Source organism: Balaenoptera physalus, assembly GCF_965194825.1.
Source record: "Balaenoptera physalus genome assembly, chromosome: 1".
NCBI lineage: Eukaryota > Metazoa > Chordata > Mammalia > Artiodactyla > Balaenopteridae > Balaenoptera > Balaenoptera physalus.
Genome location: NC_138882.1, coordinates 61,868,991 through 61,893,027, shown reverse-complemented (window position 1 = coordinate 61,893,027; position 24,037 = coordinate 61,868,991). Strand labels below are relative to the sequence as shown.

Below are 24,037 nucleotides of genomic sequence, written 5' to 3'. Positions count from 1 at the left end.
TGGTTCATTCCGATTCTGGAAGGGGAATAGTTATAGGAAGGCTACTTCTCCTTGGTGATCAAAGAGGGTCCCTATGGAAAGCTGACAGGAGGAGGTTAACTATGGAGGTTAACTGAGACTTGGAGGAGGAGAAGGTGCCATCAGTATAAAGAGTCAGTGGATAGGGGAAAGGCCTAGTGTGTGTGGTTAGGCAAAGACAGACAAGGTCAAAGAAGAGTATGAATGACAAATGAGGAAGGCGTGATCTGTCACCATCATCAGCTGAACAACCAGAATGGGGTGAATGGAATGACAAGTCATAATGCAGCTGAAAAAAGGATGCTAAACTTCACACGTGACAGAGGGAGGCTCATGCTGACTGTGTCTTCTTACTTGCCACCCGCTTTGGTGTCTCTGTACTCCTCCCTCGCCCATTACTGGCTCTGATGGCCACCACATCTACTGGAATCTCTTTTCTCTGTTTTTACTTTACTTTTCAAGTGCTCATGGCTTCATTTCCCAAATCAACTATAAAGTTCCTTGAAGGTAGACTACATGTAATATTTATCTATTTCTCAGAGCACCTACTTGCCTCGTGTGTAGTAGATGCACACTTAATATTTGTTCAAATGAATGAATAAGGTGATAGAGACAGGATGTGAAGGTCAAGAATAAGTGTGACCATTGTTAGTGGCACCAGTTTTGGGATTAGTCTAAAGCAGTTGACACAGTGTCTTCAGCAAGTGTACTGTCACCCAACCCACAGTTAGGTGGTCAAAGCTAGTAGAAGTAATAATAGAAATAACAGTTATTCTCATTTCTGTTAAGTAAACTTAAATGTTAGAATAACTGTTTCTTAGAAACCTCTCAGGTTTCCTCTTTTCTTGACTGTGATTATAGGTGAACTAATTTCTTTTAAAATAAAGATTCACATTAATTTCAGTTTGGAGACATATCTGCAGAGTACTCTGGGCATACAGGAATGGGTCAGTCACTTCAGCTTCCTCCAGGCATGAGTAATTACAGAATAGTCTTCATCCAATATGTCATCTAGCCAAAGGTTTTCCAAAACAAAGACAAGAAAAAACAAAGCAAAACCAAAAACATAACAACAAAAACCAAAGGACATGGTTCATTCATTGCCTTAAACAAACAATTATTAAAAGTTTTCTATTGGGCTAGATACTGAAAACATAAAAACAATCCTAAAAACCCACAGTGCTGGATTTGAAAGAGATCTTAGTTGCCTAGTCCAACCTATAATTTTTCCAGTAAGAACACTAAGGCCAAACATCACATATTTGGTCAGCAATCCTGCTGAATTAGGATCTGAACCTCCTGATTGCCAATCTAACGCCCTAATTGCCAATTTCCACAATTGCTCCATAACAGAATTGAAAGCAAAATAGAAGGAAATGTGTATATGCCTAGTTGTTATAATTTTTAAAAAACATGTATTGTTTATGTCATAAAGCAACCCCATTTTACAGATAAGAAAGTTGAAATCCAGAGACGTTACAGTGTGATACATTTCTCAGAATATGTCAAGCTTTAAACCACTGTTTACACTTTGGCTTTCCTAATTCTTGAAAGAGAATTTTAATTTCCTTTCACTTAAACATTGTTTAAAGATACCAGGCTTCTTATGTTGACCATTTTGGCATATTTTAGTCTTTATATTAGTTTGATGTCAGAGGCCAGAGTAACACCTGAGAGGGGCTTTAATCTCCTCTTTAGCCCTCTTCCTTTACTCTATACAGTGTTACAGTTATCCTTGGCTCCATCTTTATTGTGATGAAAAGCTAATTCTCTGTTCTCTGTGGCTTTCTCTGCTATAGGCATCTGTCCTTTTAACTTGAGATGAAAAAGCATAAGGAAATACAAGTCATGCTTCTATTCTTAAGTGTTCAAGCCTCATAATTGTCTTTTTATCCAAGTGAAAGAGTCTTGTTCCACCACTGCTGTCCTTTCAAGAGCTGAGCTGACTCATTAATCATGCACATCTCCTTCATTACTATCTGCTGTCAGCTATGTTTGTTTGTTTGTTTTTTTAAAAAAACGTGTTTTTTTACCATATTTTTCTTGAGGACATTAAAATTTATTACCTGAAAAATTAATCATTAAAAAAAAATGACTTATAGTGGTTGCCTCCCATGAAGACACCAATTTCCACTGCTAATGTTAAGACAGATGTTGTGTCTTTTACAAAATAACAACAAGTCTTACTACAAAGGGAAAATGCTACCTAAAGAAGACTGGAGCTTATAACTCCTCTAGAGCTTTGTTTGTAATCCTACTGAAGTACCCGGCGCTTCCAAGGGGACCACACACCTGGAATACTGCAGGTTTAGAAAGCTTTTAAAATCTCCATCAGAACTCACTCTTTTCCCAGAATTTGCTTTCCTTGGTTTCTTTTATCCCTTTGGAATTCACCAAAATGCTCAGACATTTAGAAAAAAAAAAGTCACTGAATAAATATTGAGTAGTATGACCCAACTTTTGTGTTTTTAGACATGTGGCAACCGAATTAGTCAACCCGAGGCAAACAGGCTGCGAAATCATTGAATTTTCATAGCCTGGGTTTTAGCCCTTGGTTGTCTTCTTCCTTTTTCCTGTATTTTTTTTAAAAACTTGTTTCTAGTGAGATTACTTGTTAAAGGAACAGGTTGCTTAACTGTCTTTGAGTCTTAGAATCTGCCTGCTTTCTGAAAGTTTCTTTTCAAAATTTTAGTTGAGAAAGGAAAATTGATTGCCTTGTTAGAAAGCCAGGAATTGACTAGCAGTAGAAAAGTGACCCAAACTGCACTGATTTCCATGTGCAATTTTGGGTCTATTGTCATGTTTCAGTTCTTTTTAATTTATAAAGTTTTTACTCATTTTTCATGCTCCCTAGATCTCAACTATGCTCTCCATCAAACCTAACTAAGCCAGATCAACATATTTGAATGTTTTTCTCACTATCTCCCCAATTATGCTGTGATAGAGATCTTAGTGAATAGTTAGATACCAACAAACAGTAAGCAGAAGAAAAAAGGAAGACCAGCGGTGGTTTTGACAATCCACCTCCAAGAAGAAATTACAGCAGCAGTGGTAGCTGTAAAATCCACCACTTAACAAAACAACTGCTATGTGCCAGACTATCTGCCTGCTCTGTGTTCATTATATTTTCAAGTGACCCTAGGAAGTAGGTAGTCTTACTTCCATTTTACTGTTTTGAAAATTGAGGCTCAGAGAAGTGAAGTGTCTTACTCAAGACCACACAGCTATTAAAGTAGCAGGGCCTATAGGAGAACACAGGTCATTCTGATCGCCAAGCCAGTGAACTTTCCTCTCTACTCCACTGCACTCCCTCCTGATTATAGTGTAGTTGGCTCTGAGTAAAACATTCTCATTTTCCACTATTTTAGACATCCAGAAATGAATTGAAAAATGAGTAAATAAGTGATTCATCCGTAGAGAATTGGGAGTAGGTTACATATCTGAAGCTGGAATTTTATGTCTTTATCGAAGGGAAGGTATTTCGTGCAGTAACTGAACTCCTATGATAATAATTCCAATATATGAATATTTTATGTCTGATTATTAATTTGTATTCACTGAGCATTGATAAGAGCTTCAATTAAATACACATGTAAACTTTGTACTCTGAAGTTATAGTCTAAAATAGACCCAGAGTCACATGGAAAAATGATAGCATGGGGAAAATTGTCAATATAGTCCCAGAAGAAAGCTAGGGTTCCAATATAGGGCTGCATCGGAAGGCTTGCTTTGTATCGGATATCCTCAAGGTTCTGGTCAGGAATCCTTTCAGAAAAATGTCTTAAGAGAGTTAAAGTAGATAAGATGATATGGATTGTGTTGATATTTTTGACTGTATGGAAATGTATTGGTCCTACAGAGGTGAAAGCAAATATGTGAGATGAAGAAGTGAAAAGCAGTACAAACTGTATTATGATACCTCATATTCTCCAGTATTTTCTATTTCAAATGAGAGTTGGTTATATTCAGAGAGCTCAACTTTGAGCTGTATCTGCTTGAAACCACTATAGCTTTACACAGAGCCACTGATCCATCTTTTGGGTGAAAACCATTCAAAATAACGTTATTTCAGACTTTTTAGAGCATTTTATTCTCCAAAGAACATATATTCCCCCAAATGTTTAAGGCGTTTTAATGCTATTTTCTAAGGTTTAGGACTCATACTTGACCAAAAATAAACCATGTCTATGCCAAGTTGACAGTAAAGGAAAAAATATACTCATCAAAGACCATGATGCAAAGCTCAGGTTCTGGCAGCCATGACCCTAAGGCGAGTAATAGCTGTACAGTTGGGCATTTGTATTGGCTGAAAGCTGGTCACTCTTGACAGTTTCTGGGATTCAGCAGTGGAGGATATGAGGTATGCTGCCGAGAAGATGCAGATGTGCTGCTGAACTCGGCTTTGGTCAGTGGGATGTGCTAAACTCAGTCTACACTCATCCCGGTGAGGACCTATGTGCCATTTATCGGAGCACTTATTAAAAGGATGCTGTCCTAATTACAATTGGAGCTTAGTGTAACCAAAGAAGCTCAAATGAATGCCATAGCTGTATCTCACTGCTTTTCATAAGCCTTGCAATAAACGCTAAACAGTTTTTAGTGGCTTTTACAATTATACTTCCCTTCAATTTTCCAAAGGTTACAGGGCCTGAACCACACAAATCCCATTAAAGTAAGTAGTTGTTGTGCAATATAAGTTCCTTTGAAAACATTCTTCAATGCCCATAAAATGATCAGCAGCCTGCTTTTTAGATCCGCTCGCCTGCCATGTTTTCAGCCAAAAGGCAGATGACAAGCTTTGATGTGGTGGTTGGTTTCTGCTACTGAAGCTGGCGTTTTATCTTCTTGCATCAGATTTCTTCTCAAATTGATGTGACTCAGGCATACGAAACACATTTTTTTCCTTCAGATTTTATTCCTAAAATATGTTTTTGCTGTACCTTTAAATTACATTTGGCTGACTGATTTTGGAATCTCAAGGGTCCCACAAGGTACAGAGCAGGAGAGGGTCAGGGCCTTTGGGAGTACACTGGAGCCTGCACAGTGAGTGCAAACCTTAGTGTGGGGGGACCGCGGTGTGCTGCGGGCTCCTCAGGCTTGAGGATGGCACCCCTCCCTGTCTTCTCCACCCTCCCTTCAGTGAACCTTCAGCAGCCACGAGTGAAGTTCAGAGTGAATTTCAAGCTAGAGCCAAGGACAGAGCTATTGTTCTCTTTAACTTCTACTTGAAAGCGTGAGGGGTCTCCTCCCTAGAATTTACGACTTTCTTTCCTAAAGAAGTGCTTGATAAGTATTCTAACATCCTGTTCCATCGGAAACACCATTCTCTTTAGCAGCTCTCCCCCCTGCGTGTTCCTGTTTGTTGAAATCATTCATTTATCTTAGATCTGCTTTTCTTGTAGGGAATAAAAAAGAAGGACCAGCTCCTTCATTTACAGAAGAGTCAGACCCACCCAGCTTTCTCCCATCTCTCTAAATCTGGTGGTGAACCTGTTTGAAAAAGAAACATGGTAAAAAGATTTTTTTCCTCCACAGGTAAAATTATCCAGGGACAAAAGATAATGTTAACCTAATTATTTACTATGCACTGTTAAAAATAATCATTGGAATTCAGAAGTTATTCAGCCCTTACGTAAAACCTTACGTAAATCACCAAGGTTCTAATTTTTTGGGACTACTTCTATACCACAATACTATTATAACTTTTTCAAATTTTATTGTCATTTAATCTATCAAAAGATCTTATGTCTTTTATATAGGAATACTTGAGCACAGCGAGGTGACAAAACATTTACATAAAAAAGAAATGAACCATAATTTTTAAAAAGTATTTGATTATGTACTAAAATATGTTTAGGAATTTAGATATGGAGAAATCAATATAGATTGGCATTATCAGCAAAGTTTTATAGAGAAAGTAGGATTAAGATGTGTCATAGGAGACAGAGTTTTGAACTGTGTCCTAAAATGAAAGAAAGGGAAGCACTAATATGAATGTGAGGAGAAGACGGAAGATGAGGGTTTACTACTCTGCTAAAGTAACCCTGCACACACTTAATTGATGAAGCAAGGACTTACAGAGGACTTTGAAAAGTGAAATCCAAGAACATCTGGATCAAAGTTGCTGTCCTAGATGAGAATGGTTGCATTTTTTTAATGGCTCTTCTGGCAGGAATAACAGTGTGTGATACATGTGGACCCTGTTCCTGAGACCCTCTTTATACAGCTAGTTTGGATAAACCTATCTTTCCCATAAAATTTTTTCCTGGGGTAGTGGTTTTCTATTTATATCTCTGGTGAGTCATTGCCCCTCTCCTGCACAGGGTGTATGTTGTCATTGGCACTTAAAAGTAGAGTGGAATCAGAAGTCCTGGCTTCCACACTACTATCTATAAAATAGGTAACCAACAAGGACCTACTGTATAGCACAGGGAACTATACTCAATATTTTGTAATAACCTATAAGGCAAAAGAATCTGAAAAAGAATAAATATATATTCTTTTATATATATATATATATCTCTCTGAATCACTTCGCTGTACACCTGAAACTAACACAACATTGTAAATCAACTATACCTTAAATTAAAAAAAAAAGAAGTCCTGGCTTCTAGCTCTGGCTCAGTCACAGCTTGTATTGTGATTTGAGGCAAATCACTTCATTCTTCTAAGCCTCATTTACCTCATCTGTAAAATAAAAGGGTTGAATTAGATAATTTCTCTGGTTTCATGTGGTGCCAATATTTTACGACTCATGAATCCAAGTGAAAATTAACCTGCTAATAAGATCATTTTTCTTATTTTTATTAGAAAGCATGGCAGTAACTGCATACTTACAATTTACTCAATCATTCATAACATACATAATCATCCATAGAATCTGTAAACACCTTGGATTTGAAACATGATTTTGATAAAAATGTATCCATGTACCCTGTGGTTATCCTGCAGTTTGGTGAACCCTACCCATTTCAGAATACCAAAGAATTAGCTATTTCCTGATGGCCAGTTGGCTGTCAGCATCCTTGGGCAGCATCTTTCAAAATCAACCTTTACAGTAGCTGTTTTTACCAGAAAGATGATAGTCCAGCAATGATAAAAATACACTACTTTCTCTACCCTGTATTCAGCCAGAGTTCAGAATCTGATAACAGTTCTTATCCCAGGTGTTTCAAATACCCCACATTTGTAAACCTGTACGATGTTCACATTTTCTCTCCTGCTGCTGATGAGATTGTACTGATCCTGTTCTGTGTTCTTGGGGGGAAACAGGGAGCTCATAGTTGGTGATTAGTGAGCAAAGACAGACGAGCCGAAGGGCTGCCGCTCAAGCTGTCTCTGTTGCCCTCTCACTGTCTCTTTCTATTATACTTGTGCTCTGAAGGACATTTGCCAGATACACTCCTTGGACCCCTGTTATTTGTGTGTCTTTTCTCACCTTCAACATGATCTGGACTGGTGTTTTCATTTGTTAAAAACAACAAGAACATTCACTGGGAAACTTTTGCTGGAATCATTTCAGGTCATCATAGCTATTTATTCTCTGTCATAAACTATAATTCTCCATTTCCCTTGCTCCCATGTCAGGGGAGTTGGTGGTTTATGGGGGACAAGCAGTGGAATTTGAGTGAAGAGTGGAAGATTTCAAAGAACTGCTGAGAGACTATGCAGCAGGTTGTAGTACTAACAACAAAACATAAAAAATTCTTGTTCTCCATCATAGTTTGGCAGTACAAGAAGAAATGGGCTTACCAAACAGCATAAAGGATTTATAACTTGTGGTTATACCTGAGAAAGCATTTTCTTTGAGGAAAGAACACAAATCATGGGATTGGCTTAACAAGGGATTTCCTTTATATGATTAAAATAGCCTAGGGTCTAATTGGTCTCAGTCTAGGGTTGGTATGGAAGCTAAAGATTTTTGGCAGACTTCTGTTTAATAGGAGCATGAAATACAGGTGTGGTGCTGTCAAAAGGCCTGAATGACTGAGAGAGACCTGAAGTGCAAGACATAGAACTGTAAAAAGATTTAGAAAGAGAATGGGAGCAACAGGAATGCCTTCAAATATTCAAATAGGAAGGAACATACAAGTGCAAGGCAACAGCTGAAAGATGTATGATCCTAGGTGTTTGAACTCTAGTGTTGACATTATTGTAAACTAATTTTGCTAATAGCTAAATAGTGGTAAAATCAGGGTTGTTGGATGGAATATTCCAGGCGTTGATAGATCCCAGAAATCATGATAATTAAATTGGCTCCATTCTCAAGATGCCACTGATCTGACCTTCTTATTGAGAGTGTCACAAAAGTGCCTTCAAAGCAGGGCTCCTAGTTGAGGTACCACAGTGGAAGAAACTAGAGAGGTGGTCAACTCTGAACACAACCATAAAGCTGAGAGAATGGGTGTCAGCAGCTTCTTAGCTGGAGGAATGTGGTTGAGATCATACTGTTTTTTTTTTTTTTTTTTTTTCCTACAGAAACAATTTTCTAAAGACAGGAAAAGTTTCACATTTTCCCTGGACACAAATTCAACAAGCACTTACTATATCTAGGTACTTTAACTATCAGGAAGGAATGAGCAGTCTCTCTTCTGAGCTCCAAGGGCATCACTGATGAAGCAGCCCTCATGAAGGGGTCTCTCATGAAAAGGTCTTGGAGGCCTCAGTTAGGCACTGAGAGATCTGAGCTAGGAACTCCTAGATTTAAGCTGCACTTTGAATCCCCACCCAAATCTGGAACATGCCCTCAATTTGTAATAATACTACTATAGCTCAGGGGTGGGTCACTCTCCTTGGGGCATTAGAATTCATGCTAGTAATTTTCTTGAGTGTTTTGTGTGTTTATAGTCAGAGAGGATCAGGAGACTTTACATGTTGGAAAAAATGCCTGAGAGCTACTTTCTGTTGAATGTGGAGCGAGTGGCCATGCTCTTCTTTCTCTCCATCTTCACTCTCACTCCTCATATTTTTCTTTGAGCTGAGTGGGGAAAGTGATTAGAAGTGTGAGTTCAGTTCATCAGGCTGAGCATGTGACTTGGGCCTGAGCAGCTCGAGCTATAAATCTCTGAGTGCTACACGGGCTCTGCAGTGGCTTGGGTGTCAGGGTGAGGGCTTGATGGTGGTGTTAGCACAACTGGTATTCCGCTCAGCTTCACACATCCATCATTCCTGTCGGGGCTGAAGGAGGGTGGCAGGACAGGAGCACACTACTCTCTGACTGCCATGGGCAACCTGGATGATCAGCTTGCCAGGGTGCCTTTGGGGGCATTCAGAGAAAACCAAGGAGGAATCTTGACAGGTGAAAACATGGGGAGATGATTCTCCAAAGGTTCCCAAGAGCTCAAAGCCTTAGAACTCAAATCTGGAGTGAAACTGTTTCAGAGATGTTTCAGGACTGTTCTTGAGTTCTTAGAGGGTCAGTGTCAGCTTTTGATGGTGTTATAGCACGAGCTCTGATCTAGGCCGAGGCCCCTGAAGCCTGCCTCAGCAACAGCATGGAGCCTTGAGCAAATACAGTTGGGAGTTACTTGCTGTTTCCAGGAAAATGATTGGTAAAACAGAGATCCTTCTAATACTGTCTAAGACAAATGAGGTACAAAGCAATCTACTCTCCTTCCCCCATCTCCAGAGACTATGGAGAGGAGTTAAATTTTCCTTTAGCCCTCTTTGACAAAACAGGCTTCAAAAAAAATTTTTTTTTTCAGCATACAAAAAATATCCCTCTGACAGTTCAGGTCTGGTCCCAGATTTAGAAGCAACGACCAAGCATCAGAACTGCTGCGGGTTCTTGGCATATGAACTTGATAGCACCAATGCCTGCATTTGCACACTGAAAGTGGCATTTGGCTATAGCACTTTGATAAGCATGTGAGCCAAGGAAACAATCTCACTGTAGGTACACAGTAAAGAAGTGTAAACCGGGACCTCCAACGTGACTTTTTAGCTCCTTACCATCAATTTCTTCTATTCCAGATGATCAACTGAACTCAGAGGAAAAGAAAAAGAGAAAGCAGCGGAGGAACAGGACAACCTTCAACAGCAGCCAGCTGCAGGCTTTGGAGCGTGTCTTCGAGCGGACACACTACCCAGATGCTTTTGTGCGAGAAGACCTCGCCCGCCGGGTGAACCTCACCGAGGCCAGAGTGCAGGTAACCGGAGTATTCCCCTCCTTAGAGGCACATCTCTGAAGACTGTTGAAAAACACAACTTGCAGGTTTCAGACCAGAGCTGATACTAAAAAGAATTATAAATGGACAGCATGAGAACAGAATCAGTTTCTAATTGTGTTTCTTTTGGCAGCAGAGTATTTTTAAAAATTGCAGTGAATGCCTTTCAGTAGGGCAGAAAATGCCTTGCTAGAGGTCTCATTCCTCCCAATGTTTCTCACTCTTCCAGATCCATGTTATAAACATTGTCTATGGGAGCATTTGACTCTGCACCCTCCCTCCTCCACGTCCCAGCTTTCGACTTGAGCTGTAGGGTGGCCGGAGAGATGAACTCTCCGTCCTCGATCTCAGTTTTCTTCCCCAGACTTTGGGAATATCCAAATCTTCAGGAAATGTATTATAAATACACACAATTATGGACATGGATGGGAGTGGGAAATGAACACACCAAAGACCTTGCCCTTAGGAACTGCATTAAGAGCACATTCAAATAGATGATTTTGTGTTTCTATGAAGTAAAGAAGGGTAAGGGCATGTAAGACAGGGGGAAGAGAATAGCATGTGTTTCTCATATGAATGCCATGAGACATCAACTACAAGCCAGACATCTAGAAATAATACAACCTGTGATTAGGAATAATAATGATGATAATAATAACTAACACTAGTTGAGCCCTTATATGCCAACTAGTGTTTGTAGTTACATAAACTAACCTGTCTAATCCTCACAACAATTCACTGAGGTGGATAACATTATTCATCTTGCAGATGAGGGAACTGAGACTCAGAGGTTAAAGTAGTTTCCCCAATGTCACACAGCTAGGAAATGGCTGAACTAGGATTTGAAGACAGATATGCAGATTCAGAGTTCATGATTTTAAGCACTACAGTAAATTTTAAATAAATAAGAGTCTTCTGGCTAAATGCTTTTTCAAGCAGTGCTTTGCTATCTTTGCTGAGAGTCCAGATTTTATTATTTTCCATATTGCCAGTGGTAGGCTGCTCTTTTGATAAAGTGGGGTTGTGGGCCAAATCTGTCTTGTCTTCCCGAATGAATTATTGTTTGCATATCTGTGTTCAGTCTGGGCTTAAAGCGTTTCTTTCTGCAAATAATAACCCTCTTGATGGGGACTTGAGCTAGACTCGAAGGGCGTGGAGGGTAGGAACTGTATCTAGTACCCTATGCTACGAGAGACATTCGTTGAGTTGAGGGAGAGGGTCCTAGAGGTCCCTTCAGCCTGAAGAGAGCATTCAAGAGTTTTCCCCATGGGAAACAGGGACTTCACCTAGAAGTGTTCCCCAGGAGAAAAAAAAAATGTCATTGACAAAAGGGGAAAGTTGCCTGGGCACTGTGGTGCCCCCGAGGGTAGGTGAGGAGAAGGCATTCGTGAGGATGCGTATGTTACTGCGTGGCGGTCTCTCAGGGCTCAGACGAGAGTGGTCCACAGGCACAAACTCAGTTCTGCTCTCTCCATCCTGCAGCCCAAAGCAGAACTCGGAGGTCTGCCTTCCCACATCCTCTTCCCCCATGCTGCTCACCACAGCTCTCCAAACGCGTTCTCTGTTTCTACTCTTAAATCCCTTCCTCTCCTTCAAAACCCCATAAGTTTTATACCCCAGGCTTGGCCTGCAGTGGCCTAATAAATAATTTTAGGCCAATAACCCACAATTCCTGAAAGTACCATTTTTGCCATGGCGATCTGAATTTTAAATAAGGAAACCTGGACAGGGCAATGCTGGAAATTAAAAAAAAAATGTGAAAGAACAATTTTGGGTTGAGAGCTATTTTGGCCCCATCACAACAATGAGCAAATGACTTTCTTATATGCTGAAACTATTCTATCTTCCACCTTTTCCATGCTGCTACGTTCTAATGTCTTTTAGAGTTGTGAACATTTCCCACGTGAGCAGGACAGAATTCTCCCTCCGTGACTTTATTCTTCCTCCATGAAGTCTTACCCTTTGCCAGTGTGAACCACTCCCTCTGACTCTGGCCTTCTTTATATTTATGGCTTTTATCACAACATGACATGTATTATATTGAGTTGTATGTGGGCCAACTTCCCCAACTAGACAGTGAAGGCCTCTTGGATGGAAGCCATATCTTATCATCTTTGCAAAATTCACTTTTTTCCCTCAAATATTTATCGAGCATCTGTTATTCGCTTGGAACTGGTTTTGGTTTGCTGGGCATAAATAATACACTGACCTCTCTCCTTAAAGATGTTACAGACTGGGGGCAGAGAAGACAGATGTGCATATCATACTGTTATCATAGAGTAAGATGATTCCTACAGTAAAGGAATGTTCAAGAATTAGTGATAGACCAGAGGAGGGAATGATTAAATCTGCCTGGGGAAAAAGAGAATACATGAACATTAAGCAGCCATTCTGAGCCAAGTCTCACAACAACCTGTGAGTAGGTATAATTATCTTCATTTGATTGGGAGACAAAGGATCGGAGAAATTAAATAACTATCCAAGGACAAACCTTTAAAGTCATGGAGCCAGTGTTTTTATCCAACTCTGTTGGACTTTAAAGTTATGTTCTTTCCACTACAACATTTCACAAAGAAGGTGATATTAAAGTTAAATCTTAAAGAAACATGTCTTTGGCATGTGGACAAAAGGGAAGAATATCGCAGGCAGAGAGAACATTCAGTGTGAATACACGTAGGTGGGAGAATAACCAAATATATTTGGGAGTCTTAAGCCCAGGTAGGATTGGAAATGATGAAGGGCCAGTGCATGAGATTCAAGTGATACAGGATGTGGCTGACTTGGTGGACGATGAGCTAATTCTTGAACAGTCTTTGTTCTATGGTAAGACATTTTGATTTTAATCTGTGGGTGATATAGAGTCAGAGGATGATATAAAGCTAAAGCGAAGCCCTAATACAATTATATTTGCATTTAAAATGATAACTCTAATAGCAATATGAAGGACACATTAGAAACAAAAGAAGTGAAGCCAGAAAAGATTCTGCCTCTACTGATTTGCACCCTGGTCTTCCATGGGGCACCAATCACGTGGTATTTTATGTGAATGTTACCAACTAGAACTGTGAAATTGTCCCACTCCGCACCATAGGATTTCTTTCTCCCACACCTTGTCATGCTTTTCCATAATTGCACTTAAAATTCTTGTAATTTTTCAAATTTACATGTCTATCTTCTTTTAATAGATTGTGAGCTGCTTACGAGCAGAGAATAAGTCTCACCTCTCCATTCCCGGTATTTAGGCCAGGGTCTAGAACGCAATCGCCAGAGACTTCTTGAATGAGTAAATGAATGAATAAAATACCACAACAGTCTGGAAGAGTTGTAGTATCATGAGTCAGATGTTCTTAAGCTCAAAAACTCAGCCATTTATTACTTGTGAGAACTTCAACAGATTACTTAATTTCATTGAAACGGTTTCCTCAACTCTGAAATAGAAATAATAATACCTAATTGTGGAATTGTCATGATAACTAGAAATAATGTACGTAACATGCTTATATAAGTTCCTAGCCCTAATAGCACTTAATAAGTGGTAGGTTTATTATTAGCTGTAGTCGATGATATCAGTACTGCCCATTTCCTTGGAACCCTACAATTAAATATACTCCAGCCAACTTCCAATTTTCAGTATCTGCATTTCTGTTTCACAAGTTTCTTTCTAGAACTTCAGGAGCCATGCCAGAAGTGTTGGAACATTTATAATCAATGACTGACAGGAGCAAGTGTACAAATCCACAATTCTCTCACCCCTCCGGTGGGAGGTGTGTGCCCTGCATTCGTCCTTAGAGTCCCTTAAGGACTGGGTTCCCACAGAGGAAGCTGGTTCAGTAGCACAGTTAGAGGTTGCTTTTCTTCTGTCACTTCCTCCCTCTCTTACTGATATTCCTTGCACCTCCCAGATAAACTATTTGCTCCTTAAATCCTTGTCGCAGGGTCTACTTTTGGGAAGATGGAGAATTTTCTTTACATATCCAATAAGTATTATGAAAGCAGTTGAAGTTTTTGCCTTTTGAAGAATTTTGAAAAAAACTTTTAAAATGCCATTGTATCTGTGCAGAAGTCTAACGAGATTTTTCTTTTTTTTTATTACAATTACAACAGGGATTATAATCCGTATTTTGCTGTCATGTGGGTTAGTCATGGATCCCATCTCTGGTGGCTTGATTATTGGAAGTACCTCATGGTCCTGTTCTAATAGTCTTTGTCCTTAACAGCCCTGGAACATGGCCCACCAGGGAAGGATTATGGCATGTTTTCTGTTGTTCTGGGAAGAATTCCATACTTAGCCTGTATCTTCCTTGGGAAGGTATTGCATGGTAAAAATCAACCAGGACTTGATTCATGGAACCTCTTCTTTGTTTCTTCTCTCCCTCCTCATGCTCTTCTCTCCTCCCGACAATCTTCCAGGTGTGGTTTCAGAACCGAAGAGCCAAATTCCGCAGGAATGAGAGAGCCATGCTGGCCAATAAAAACGCTTCCCTCCTCAAATCCTACTCAGGAGATGTGACTGCTGTGGAGCAGCCCATCGTACCTCGTCCTGCTCCGAGACCCACTGATTATCTCTCCTGGGGGACGGCCTCTCCGTACAGGTGAATGACTGGCCCACTCTCCCTTGCTCCACTTCCACACGTTTCTCAGCGGTTGGTCACGTTTAAAGCTGCTTGTGCAGCTGGCTGACATTTCTTACTGGGTTAACCTCTTCAGAGACATTCAACTTGCTGACATCCCCAGATTTTCACAGGAGATTACTAGTTGCCCCAGGAGCAGGGTTTGGGGCAGAAGAGAGAGGGGCAGGCCATCAGCAATCTCCTCTTGGACTCAGGAACTCTTGCAGAGGTTTCAAAGATGGGGAAGAATCTAAAAGAAAAGATCATTAAGCTATGCCCAGAGTCCCTCTTGTAATCATTCTGGAACAAAACTTCACTCCATTTCCAAATCTGATAGATTGGTTTGATTATGCACAAGTAGGAATTTAACATGTAAGGCTCTAAGTGTAGGACCAAAGGCAAACTTCACAATAAAACTGATTTGGAATGAAAAGAAAGGAAGTAAGGAAGGAAAAAAAGAAGGAGAGAGAGAGAGAGAGAGAGAGAGAGAGAGAAGGGGAAAAAACCCAAGATCATTCAGATAACTTTCATGGCCATAGTTCTTTGTTAGTAGGTGGGGATGCCTTATGATCCAAGATGCCTTCCTAATCTATTGCTAATTCTTGTCTACTTATCTGAAGTTCTTTGAGGGGTTAGTTTGTGTGTTTTTTAAAAAAAAATATATAAAAAACAATGTATAATTTACACTAAATTTTTATATTTAAAAGGTGAAAAATATTAAGGAAGCAAATAACAGAGTATTATTTCAATGGCTTGGAAAGGCTTTTAACCTCCATTTATTATGCTGTCCAGAAAATACAGATTAATGCCAGAGGGAAGCTGAGAAACATGTGCCTAATGCATTGTCATCAGTCTAAAGTGTCTTTATTTGAACCTGAACCTGAGTATTCTTAGAAACCAGATCAAGGCTATGTGTTCTCTGGCTGATTGCAGTGGAGGAAGAAGTATTTACAAATTCATTTATTATGCTTCTGTTTACCTTTTTATTGCTAAGGTTAATTAAAAGTTTAAAGAGAGGTTTTTAAACTAATTATAAGATTATTTCCCAGTTGATGCTGAGCTACTGATGTGAAATGCAACATTAGTGAAGTGCAAATACTTTCAAAAGTTGATCACTCTAATCAAAGCAAAAAACCTCACCTAAATAGTCTCTCTGTTCCAAATCAGTTCCTTGAAAGAAACACCATAAATGCATTTGGAAATTTCTTTTAAATTCCCCATTGTGAAATTAGCCTGAATTGCTTTGGTCTTAGTACATGGAGACTCTATGCATAGGAAACTGGAAATTTCTGTTGCTCTCAGACATAGTATGCTTTGCTGATTTCAAAAGATTAGTCATATCTGTGTGTCGTATTTAAAATTTAGACTCCTCTCCCATAGGATTTACTAAAAACATATTTTGAAGACCATCGTGAAATCATATATTCTTTAATATTTTAAATAAGTGGAAGACTGCTTTGTTTTTCAGATAAATATTGATAGTTCATAGGCTCATTAAATGGCTTGGGAAATGGATGTGGATCAGAGCTTGATGTTTCAAGGTCTCTGGTTTGAATTTGGTCACAACCAGGAAGTTCAGCTCCTTTTTCTTCCTGGATCCTAGTGAGGAAGTTTTCATACCAGCTGTAATAACCCAGATGGCTGTCACGTGGTCCTTACCAGTGAGAGGCGGAGGGCAGTACACTGCATGAGTGGGGATGAAATCTTCCCTGAATTAATGGCTAGATTACCTGGGCCTCAGCAGAAGTTCAAATCCTGTGCCTTCATTATACATACTATGTATATGGGCATCTAACTGAAATTATTATGCAATTTATGTGTGCTATTTGGGGAAGTGTTCTATTTTAATTTGAATGATTATGTAGAAATACTAGATACACTTTAAAAAAAAACACTCATAATTCCACCATCTTGAGATAATTAGTGTTTATTTTTGCAATTAGGGTTCAGTATTTTATATAGTATAGACTTAGTATAAATACTATTTTGTATTCTGCTCCTTTCACTTAAAAATCATATAACCTAGTACTTCTTACTCAATTCATGGTATACTTTTATATCATTTCTCTCTTAGACACAGAGTTTGTAAAAAATAATTAATTAAAAATTTCATAGAATCTGATTGTTCATATTCTGTATGAAGAATAAATTAATCTCCAGATTTAAGTAGAAAAATGATGGTTTAAGCAGTAATTTAATCAATAGTAATGTTTTTTGACCCAATGTTGACTGAAGTGTTTATATTTTGATTAATTTCTAAAAGTGGCACAAAGCTATTTTGTTTCTTGGCGACTTTTCTGCTATGTTTAGAACCAAAATACGTTATGATTTCACATTTTGAAGCTTGGTAGGAAATATAAGTCTTGTTAAGGAAATATAAAAGAAAACCAAGTGACGAAAAGCAAAGGAAATGATAGACCTTTTGTGTTATGGAAAATTAACTTGCTATTTCTGTTGGTGCTATTATGTCAAATTAGTTATCTCACATGTGACATTCATTAAAAGGCATTTCTCTTGGTTAATCCTTGGATGCTCCTGTGTGGCAGCTCTGTCCTTGATCTGGTTCCAAAGAACAGACCGAACACTTGCCCAAGTTTAAGGCTTCAGCAAGCAGAATTAGAGCCAGGGCTCATGATCCCTGTTTCTGTCCAAAGTATTAGGCCACATAACCATATTTTCATTCAAATTAAATCTTACACGATATTAAAAATAGTAAATAGTAAAAGACTAGGAAACTACGTAAACACGCCTGTTTGATTCAGGGTTTGCCTCAGATCTGTGAAGCATGCCTGTGACTGAGGTCCACATTCTGGGGTGTGCGGGCAACCCCTGGGATGAGAGAGGCAGCTTGGTCATGCAACCCAGGGACAGTGGAGCAGACAGTTTTGCCGGAGAGGACAGTTTGCTCACTTCCACAGCAAACTGTGGAAGAAGAGAGGAGGAAACCAAGACTCAAAGCAGATAGCGTGCATATGGTCAGAATTATGGGATGGGAAACAGCCAACATATTTTTTTCCGGGTGTCTTTTATATCTAGATTGGTGGCTGTGTAATTTATCATCCAAACTGGGACACTTTTGAAGTAAAAGGGGAGTGCTATTAATGATGACACTAGGACAACAGGCGTAAACTGGGATTGTCCCTGGCAAACTGAGACTTATGGTTCACTCTATTTATAGCATGTCCTGACCTCCTTCATTCCCTCGAGGGTGTTAGAGGTGATGATATCAGGTAGGCAACTGAGTCACCAGAAGGAACAAAGCATTCCTTAACAGGACACTACTGTCCTGGCAGGTGTCTTCTTTATCTACCCCTAGACAGTTGAAAGAAGCTTGTCTTTGGCACACATGCTCACTGCTTAGCTCAGAACTGTTTCCTTATGCAAATGAAAGCACACACAAGCACTAGAGTTATTAAGACTCATTATCTTGTACTGCTTTGCCTCTCGGGTAGCAGTGATTTACCAAGTCCTGGACTTTTGACTGTTGTTTTAGATGAAGTAGTCAAGAAACCTTTCTGCAGAGACATCCCTTCCTATGAAAGATAGATAAAGAATGGCCTGGCTCTGCAGTGTTGGTCTGGAGTGCCATTTCCAGAGGGAGGGCTGGGCTTCAAAGAAAACTAATGACAAGTGAAAGAGAGGCCAGCGATCCTTATCCACAATTTCCCTCCCCCCACCTTCTCCTCCTCCTCCCCTCATTTGATCGTGGTCACGGTGCTGCCTGACATCTGCTGAACGCATTTGGCTCATTTCTCCCTTTCACACTTTCAAAAATAGATCCTCGTCCCTCCCAAGATGTTGTTTACACGAGGGGCTTCATAACGGATTCTAACGGAAGACACTGAAAAGGTAACTTGTCAGAGGGGGAAGAGGGCGGCTGCTGGGGGTAGGGTTTAAATGGGAATTAAGTATATTCAAGAAAGTGGGGCTTAACAGTCCTAGAAATGAAAGCAGTGTGGTCCTCAAGTGGTGAACACCATTGGAAACCAAAGCTGCAAGAAAAGACATCCATAGAGTTAAGGGTAGTCTGATAGCCTAGAGCAGGGCTCTGCAAAGATTACTGGGCGTATGAATCACCTGGAATCATGGTACGATGCAGAATGAGATTCAGTAAGTCTGGGGCAGGACCTGGGAAATGTACCTCTAACATGCTCCCACGTGATGCCCATGCTGTTGACACTTGGTACATACTTTGAATAGTGAGGTTTTAGAGGAGATGGGACAGAGGTCAGAAGAACTATGTTCTTGTCCTGGCTCTTGTTGTTCTTCAGGCCAGTTGGGTCATGAATCTCTTATGTAACTTTGTATCTAAGCTTGAGCTAGTGATAGTCTCCCTATTATATATCGCACAGGGGCGTTTGGAACCTACGGTTAAGCAATGCGCATTTCAAAAAGAGAAACAAAAATCACTGAGACAACAGAAAGATGCAAGTCTTCATATATAAAACATTTCTAGAAAGAAAAGTTTAGAATGGTGGAAACATCACTGAACATGCAGTGCAAACTGAAGGCTTAGTAATGAAATATGGCCCAAATGTGTCCACTTTAAGAGCTAAATGTACGTTTAAAAAAATCAACTTCTGAGTTTTAAAAACAGAAGTTGGAAATGATTATTTAAATCACAAAAGATCACTTCCAAAAGAATTTATCCGGTCTCTCTTTAAAAGTAAATTTTCCCTAGGAAAACTCATATTGAATTTTCTTAGATGAAGCAAGTATACCTCTGCTGTTCTTGCATTGACAAAAGAACAAACCAAACAGATGATCTCCAACCTCTACACGTCACAGACAGAGTCATGAAAACCTCAAGCTCTACAGCCTTTCGAAAAATCCCAAGCTGGGAAGCCTTAGGATCTCAGGAAGACACATAGACTTCTTGGGCTGACAGATCTGTCTTTGGGGTGAAATTTTCCATAGCTTGTCATCATTTGTCCAAAAGGGCCAAATAGAAAACAAAGTTAGAGTTGAAAACTGAGTCAGGTAGTATTTTTCCCCCAGCTCTCCTCAATTGTTTCGTGATTTGTGGGATTTGCACTCTGGGTGATTAGAAAGCAGAGGGGGAGACGTTCATAAGTTTCCTGGCTTTAAAACCATACCATGTATAGTATTTTCCATACTTCCTTGGTGTTTGGCAGTCATTTTAACACATTATCCCTCACGACAACCTCTCAAGGTAGTTTGAAATTATCAAAAATGATTTGTCCCCAGTGAAAACAAAACTCTAACACTGCTGGTGGTTAGCATTCTGCTGTCTGTGGCTGGGCTCCATCTGTTAGGAATCTCCAAATAAGGAGAGAGAAAAATTTCAAGCTTACTTAAATGTGTCAGCTCTGTGCAAGTCCCAGAGCAGATTTGCTGAATCAACAGATGGGATACAAGTATTTCTTTTTCATCTCTAATTCCTCAATGCCCTGTACACGGCAATGCCGTTTCTTGGTCACAGACACAGAGAACTTTACATTCTTCAAAACTAAATAGAAATATTGCTTTGGCCAAACCCTATAAGCCCAGTCTTAGTACTCATGTCATGTCTGCATCCTGTTAGAGGAATAGGCAGAAGGTAAGACCAATGGACAGGATCTCTACGTGTTGGAAAGCAGGCTCTTGGTGTTATCATGTGCTTAATAAACGACCTAGTTTCAACCTCATCTTTTTAGCCCAGGAAGCTTAATCCTGTTTAGGAAGGAGAGGTCATTTTACATGGTGCGAATGGCCCCATTAATTTGGTTGAAAACAGCTTATTAACCTCATTGGTTTCTGTCTTGTGAGAAAACATTTCAGGGTTCTCGTTCTTTTCCTAACACAGAGCTTTAGAAGTTTTGGCGACATGGAAAACAGGTGGTCATGAACAATCTTTCAGACTGACAGCCACTCAAGGCTCTCTTGCATCTGTTGTCACTTTTGGAAGTGGGTCCTCTCCATCATACTTCTAATGCCTTTTTAAAGCATGACTAAGCTGCTCTTGGATTAATTTTGTCTTTTCTGACCTGTAACACGTCTTGCTTATTACTGGTATGTCAAAGGACTGGTCCCTACTTGCCTAAATGGCAGTTTTAGTTTAAGTTGAGAAACTAGATTCATGTCGAACTACTGGAGGGAAAACATACTCGTTTTCTTTAGTGTGTGCACACAATATCACTTCAGTCTCCGCCTATAAAGTTGCATACTCTAAATGTTTGTTTAGAGGCTGTGAATTAAGATGGTCTCTGTTCTTTTATCCTATTTCTTATGGCTATGCGATGCTGAAATAAGTTAGACCGATTTTTGAAAGTTTATAGCTTTCCTAAACGTTTATAGAGTGAAAACCTTATCACTTATCAAGCGTATAGGATATTGCAAAACTCATTCATTAATATCAACTGCTTTTTTATTCTCGCATCCCTCTAACTTGAGAGCTACATATAAGTCATTGTCGTGGTCTCACTAACACAGTGGTGTCCTTAGAACAGCACCACAGTACAATTAGACAAGGGTGCTGTTCTCAACTCTGCAAACACAGGTTGCTATTTAAGGAAAAATGTCTCAGTGAAAATCCAATCTCCTGTGTAAAATATAACTCTAATTTCATTAATTTGGTTTTGAGATGGGAAGTGGGTCAACATTCATCTCATCTGGGATATTAACATCTGGCCTGCGTTAGAGAATCTCAGTATTTCCAAGATATGTGTTACCATACTAAGTCTTCAGACTAGAAAACCAGATGATACTAGCAAATTATGAAGTAACTGCAGCAAAATGGTTATATAATAGATAAAATTGAAATCGCAAATACAGTAGACATTTCTAGAAAACAGGAACATCATCTTCAGTAAACTAATTCTCCATGGTTCTAATTCCCTTTGTCTGCTAAGGAAAGTGACCACACCTTTGATCATCACAAAAAGAGAGAATCTCTATTAAATAGGACTTTGCTTGTCCAGAATCTCAAAGGATGGAAAACATATCCCCCAAGAAATTGGGCCAAATACGTAAAAGCACAATACTCCATGACAATCTACAGTTGGCCATCAGAGAATTTTTTTTTTTCTTTCTGCTCTCTCATGAAGTTTTAGCCTCCTGTTTTCAGAAGCCATTTAATTTTATTCTCAGTACTTAAATAATACAGATAACTCAAAATCTCAGCTTCTCTCCTATGCATTTAAAATTGTACTATGTACCATCTTTAGGACTGAATTCTCTCACAGAAATCTGGCTGAGAAAGGCTGATTTGGTTGATGTCATAATCTATAACTTAGGTACATTTCCCAAATCCAATTATCTTTTTTCTTAGCTACTTAGATCTTTTATTTCTTTGAAATCTTAGATTTCAGTATACCCTAGAAATTTCTTGAGTATGGGATTTATGGATTTGCATATATTTCTGGTAGGCATGTAATTCATACAGAACTTAAATGATAATATGTATATGGGTTTTGAAAATAAATGAGACTTCTTGGTATATTGTAACAAAGAAAAAAACTTGTCCCATTTTAACAGATTGTTCTGATTATTTATCTCACTCCTAATTGAAACCTACATGAATTGGGACTCTTTCTGTCTTTGTCTTTTGGTAGACAGTAGTAGAAGTAATAGTCTATTCTATAAGTCTAACCTGCATCAATATTTGTTCATTTTTTCCTGTTAAAAGCTATTTATGGTGGATTAAGAATATGCAATCATCAGTCTTGCTTTTGTCATGTCCCTTTTGATTTTGCACATTCGATTAAGATAGCAAAGTTAACAGGAAGCACTGGTTCCTTAAAATAAAAGCATGTTGGTAAAATATTTTTAGAAATCATTACTCACAGCAGGATGACAGAGATCACTGATATTGAGCAGGAATCAGTTTAATCATACAATATCTAGATATTTGTCAGTTACTTATCTATTCATTAAATACTTTCTTGAATGCCAAATATGTGCTAGATATGGTGTTAGTTCTACCTGGGGACACAGTGGTGAACAAGGCAGATGTGGTATCTCATCTATGGTGTTTATAGTATGAGGAATTAAAATAAGTCCTAAAAGGAAAAGTACAGGGTGCTATAGATAAATCTAATTTTGTGTAGACAGTTAAGATCATGTACCCAGAAATGAGTAAGAGTGAAACACACAACAATGAAATAGAAGAGTGTAGGGTTATTTTGGAACCCGTCTGAGTCTTCCCCCTGCCATAGGACACAACCATAGACACTCACACTCACACACATACCAGTGTTATAAGGGTCTTAAATTAAGGATTATATTTCTGGAAAGACCTAATTATACTTTTTAACCCAATTTTCCTGGGTTAATTGCTAGTAACTGAGCTGAAATAGGCTCTTGTGAGTCTTGACTCTAAGTCTTGACTGTAAATCTTGACTATGTGGTGTCCCAAATAAGTATTAATGATACAGTCTCTCTATTTGTAGAGTAGCTTTAGTTTTTTCTTTCTGGTCTGTCACTTGATCCCCAGAACCACAAACTCCTGTGTGGCTGACAAAATTGCATAGGAATGCAGGCACCAGAAGAGCACATGTCATTCCATTTATAAGTCTATCTCATTCCAGCCCTCAGTTGAAAGGTATTTTGCTAATCTTAGAAACAACTAGGAACATTTTCATTTAATTAAAATGAGTTCCCTTATAGCTGTTTAGTATCAAGTAATGGATAATTTGCATCCAAGTCTAAGAAACCTTTACTTTTCCTTTAAAAGAAATTCATGGATACAATTAACGGAAAACCACCAATTACAAATTTCTGCCCAGTGGTATTCCCAGGTCTTAAATACAGTCTCTGACAGTGAAAAACAACTTTGGGTTTTTCTCAGCAATAAGAACAGTCATAAACAGTTACCTCTGAGGTCAGGAATACTGAAACTGGAGCATTTGCTAGTTTATCTAAGAGATTTAAACATTTCCAAAATAAGACTGACCCAAAAGACAGTGTAAGCTGCTCAAGTACTTTTGAGTAAGTTATAAAATCAAGGCCAATTGGAATGGAAACCTCTTGATTTGGCAGTGCTTGGTACTATCAACCAGTGGATCAACAAAGGCAGAGAAGTCATCTTAGATTATTTAACTGGTTCTCCAAGTACACTATTTAATATGGTATTCAGTGATTATCTAAAATATGTTAGGATTAATGTCAGCTACCTAGAATGAGGAATGAAAAATGCCCCTTATTCAAATGCCTCCTTCTCTTCCTCCTCACTCCCACAAGCTGGTGATGTAGTCAGGACAAGATTAAACACTGTTTTAACTGGTCAACTGATTAAACACCTGT

At 39.0% G+C, this 24,037-nt stretch overlaps 1 protein-coding gene across 2 annotated transcripts in view; it reads left to right on the top strand.

Annotated features, from left to right (window-relative positions):
• Nucleotides 1-24,037, top strand: part of PRRX1 (paired related homeobox 1) — a 72,637-nt gene that overhangs the window by 44,937 nt on the left and 3,663 nt on the right. Inside the window, exons 2-4 of one of the 2 annotated variants that reach the window (XM_082438925.1) lie at nt 9,991-10,166; nt 14,595-14,776; nt 18,572-18,643. In XM_082438925.1, coding sequence (XP_082295051.1) covers nt 9,991-10,166; nt 14,595-14,776; nt 18,572-18,626 — 413 coding nt within the window. In that variant the 3' untranslated portion in view covers nt 18,627-18,643. The remainder of the gene's footprint in view (nt 1-9,990; nt 10,167-14,594; nt 14,777-18,571; nt 18,644-24,037) is intronic. The other variant, XM_082438924.1, reaches the window with a different exon arrangement.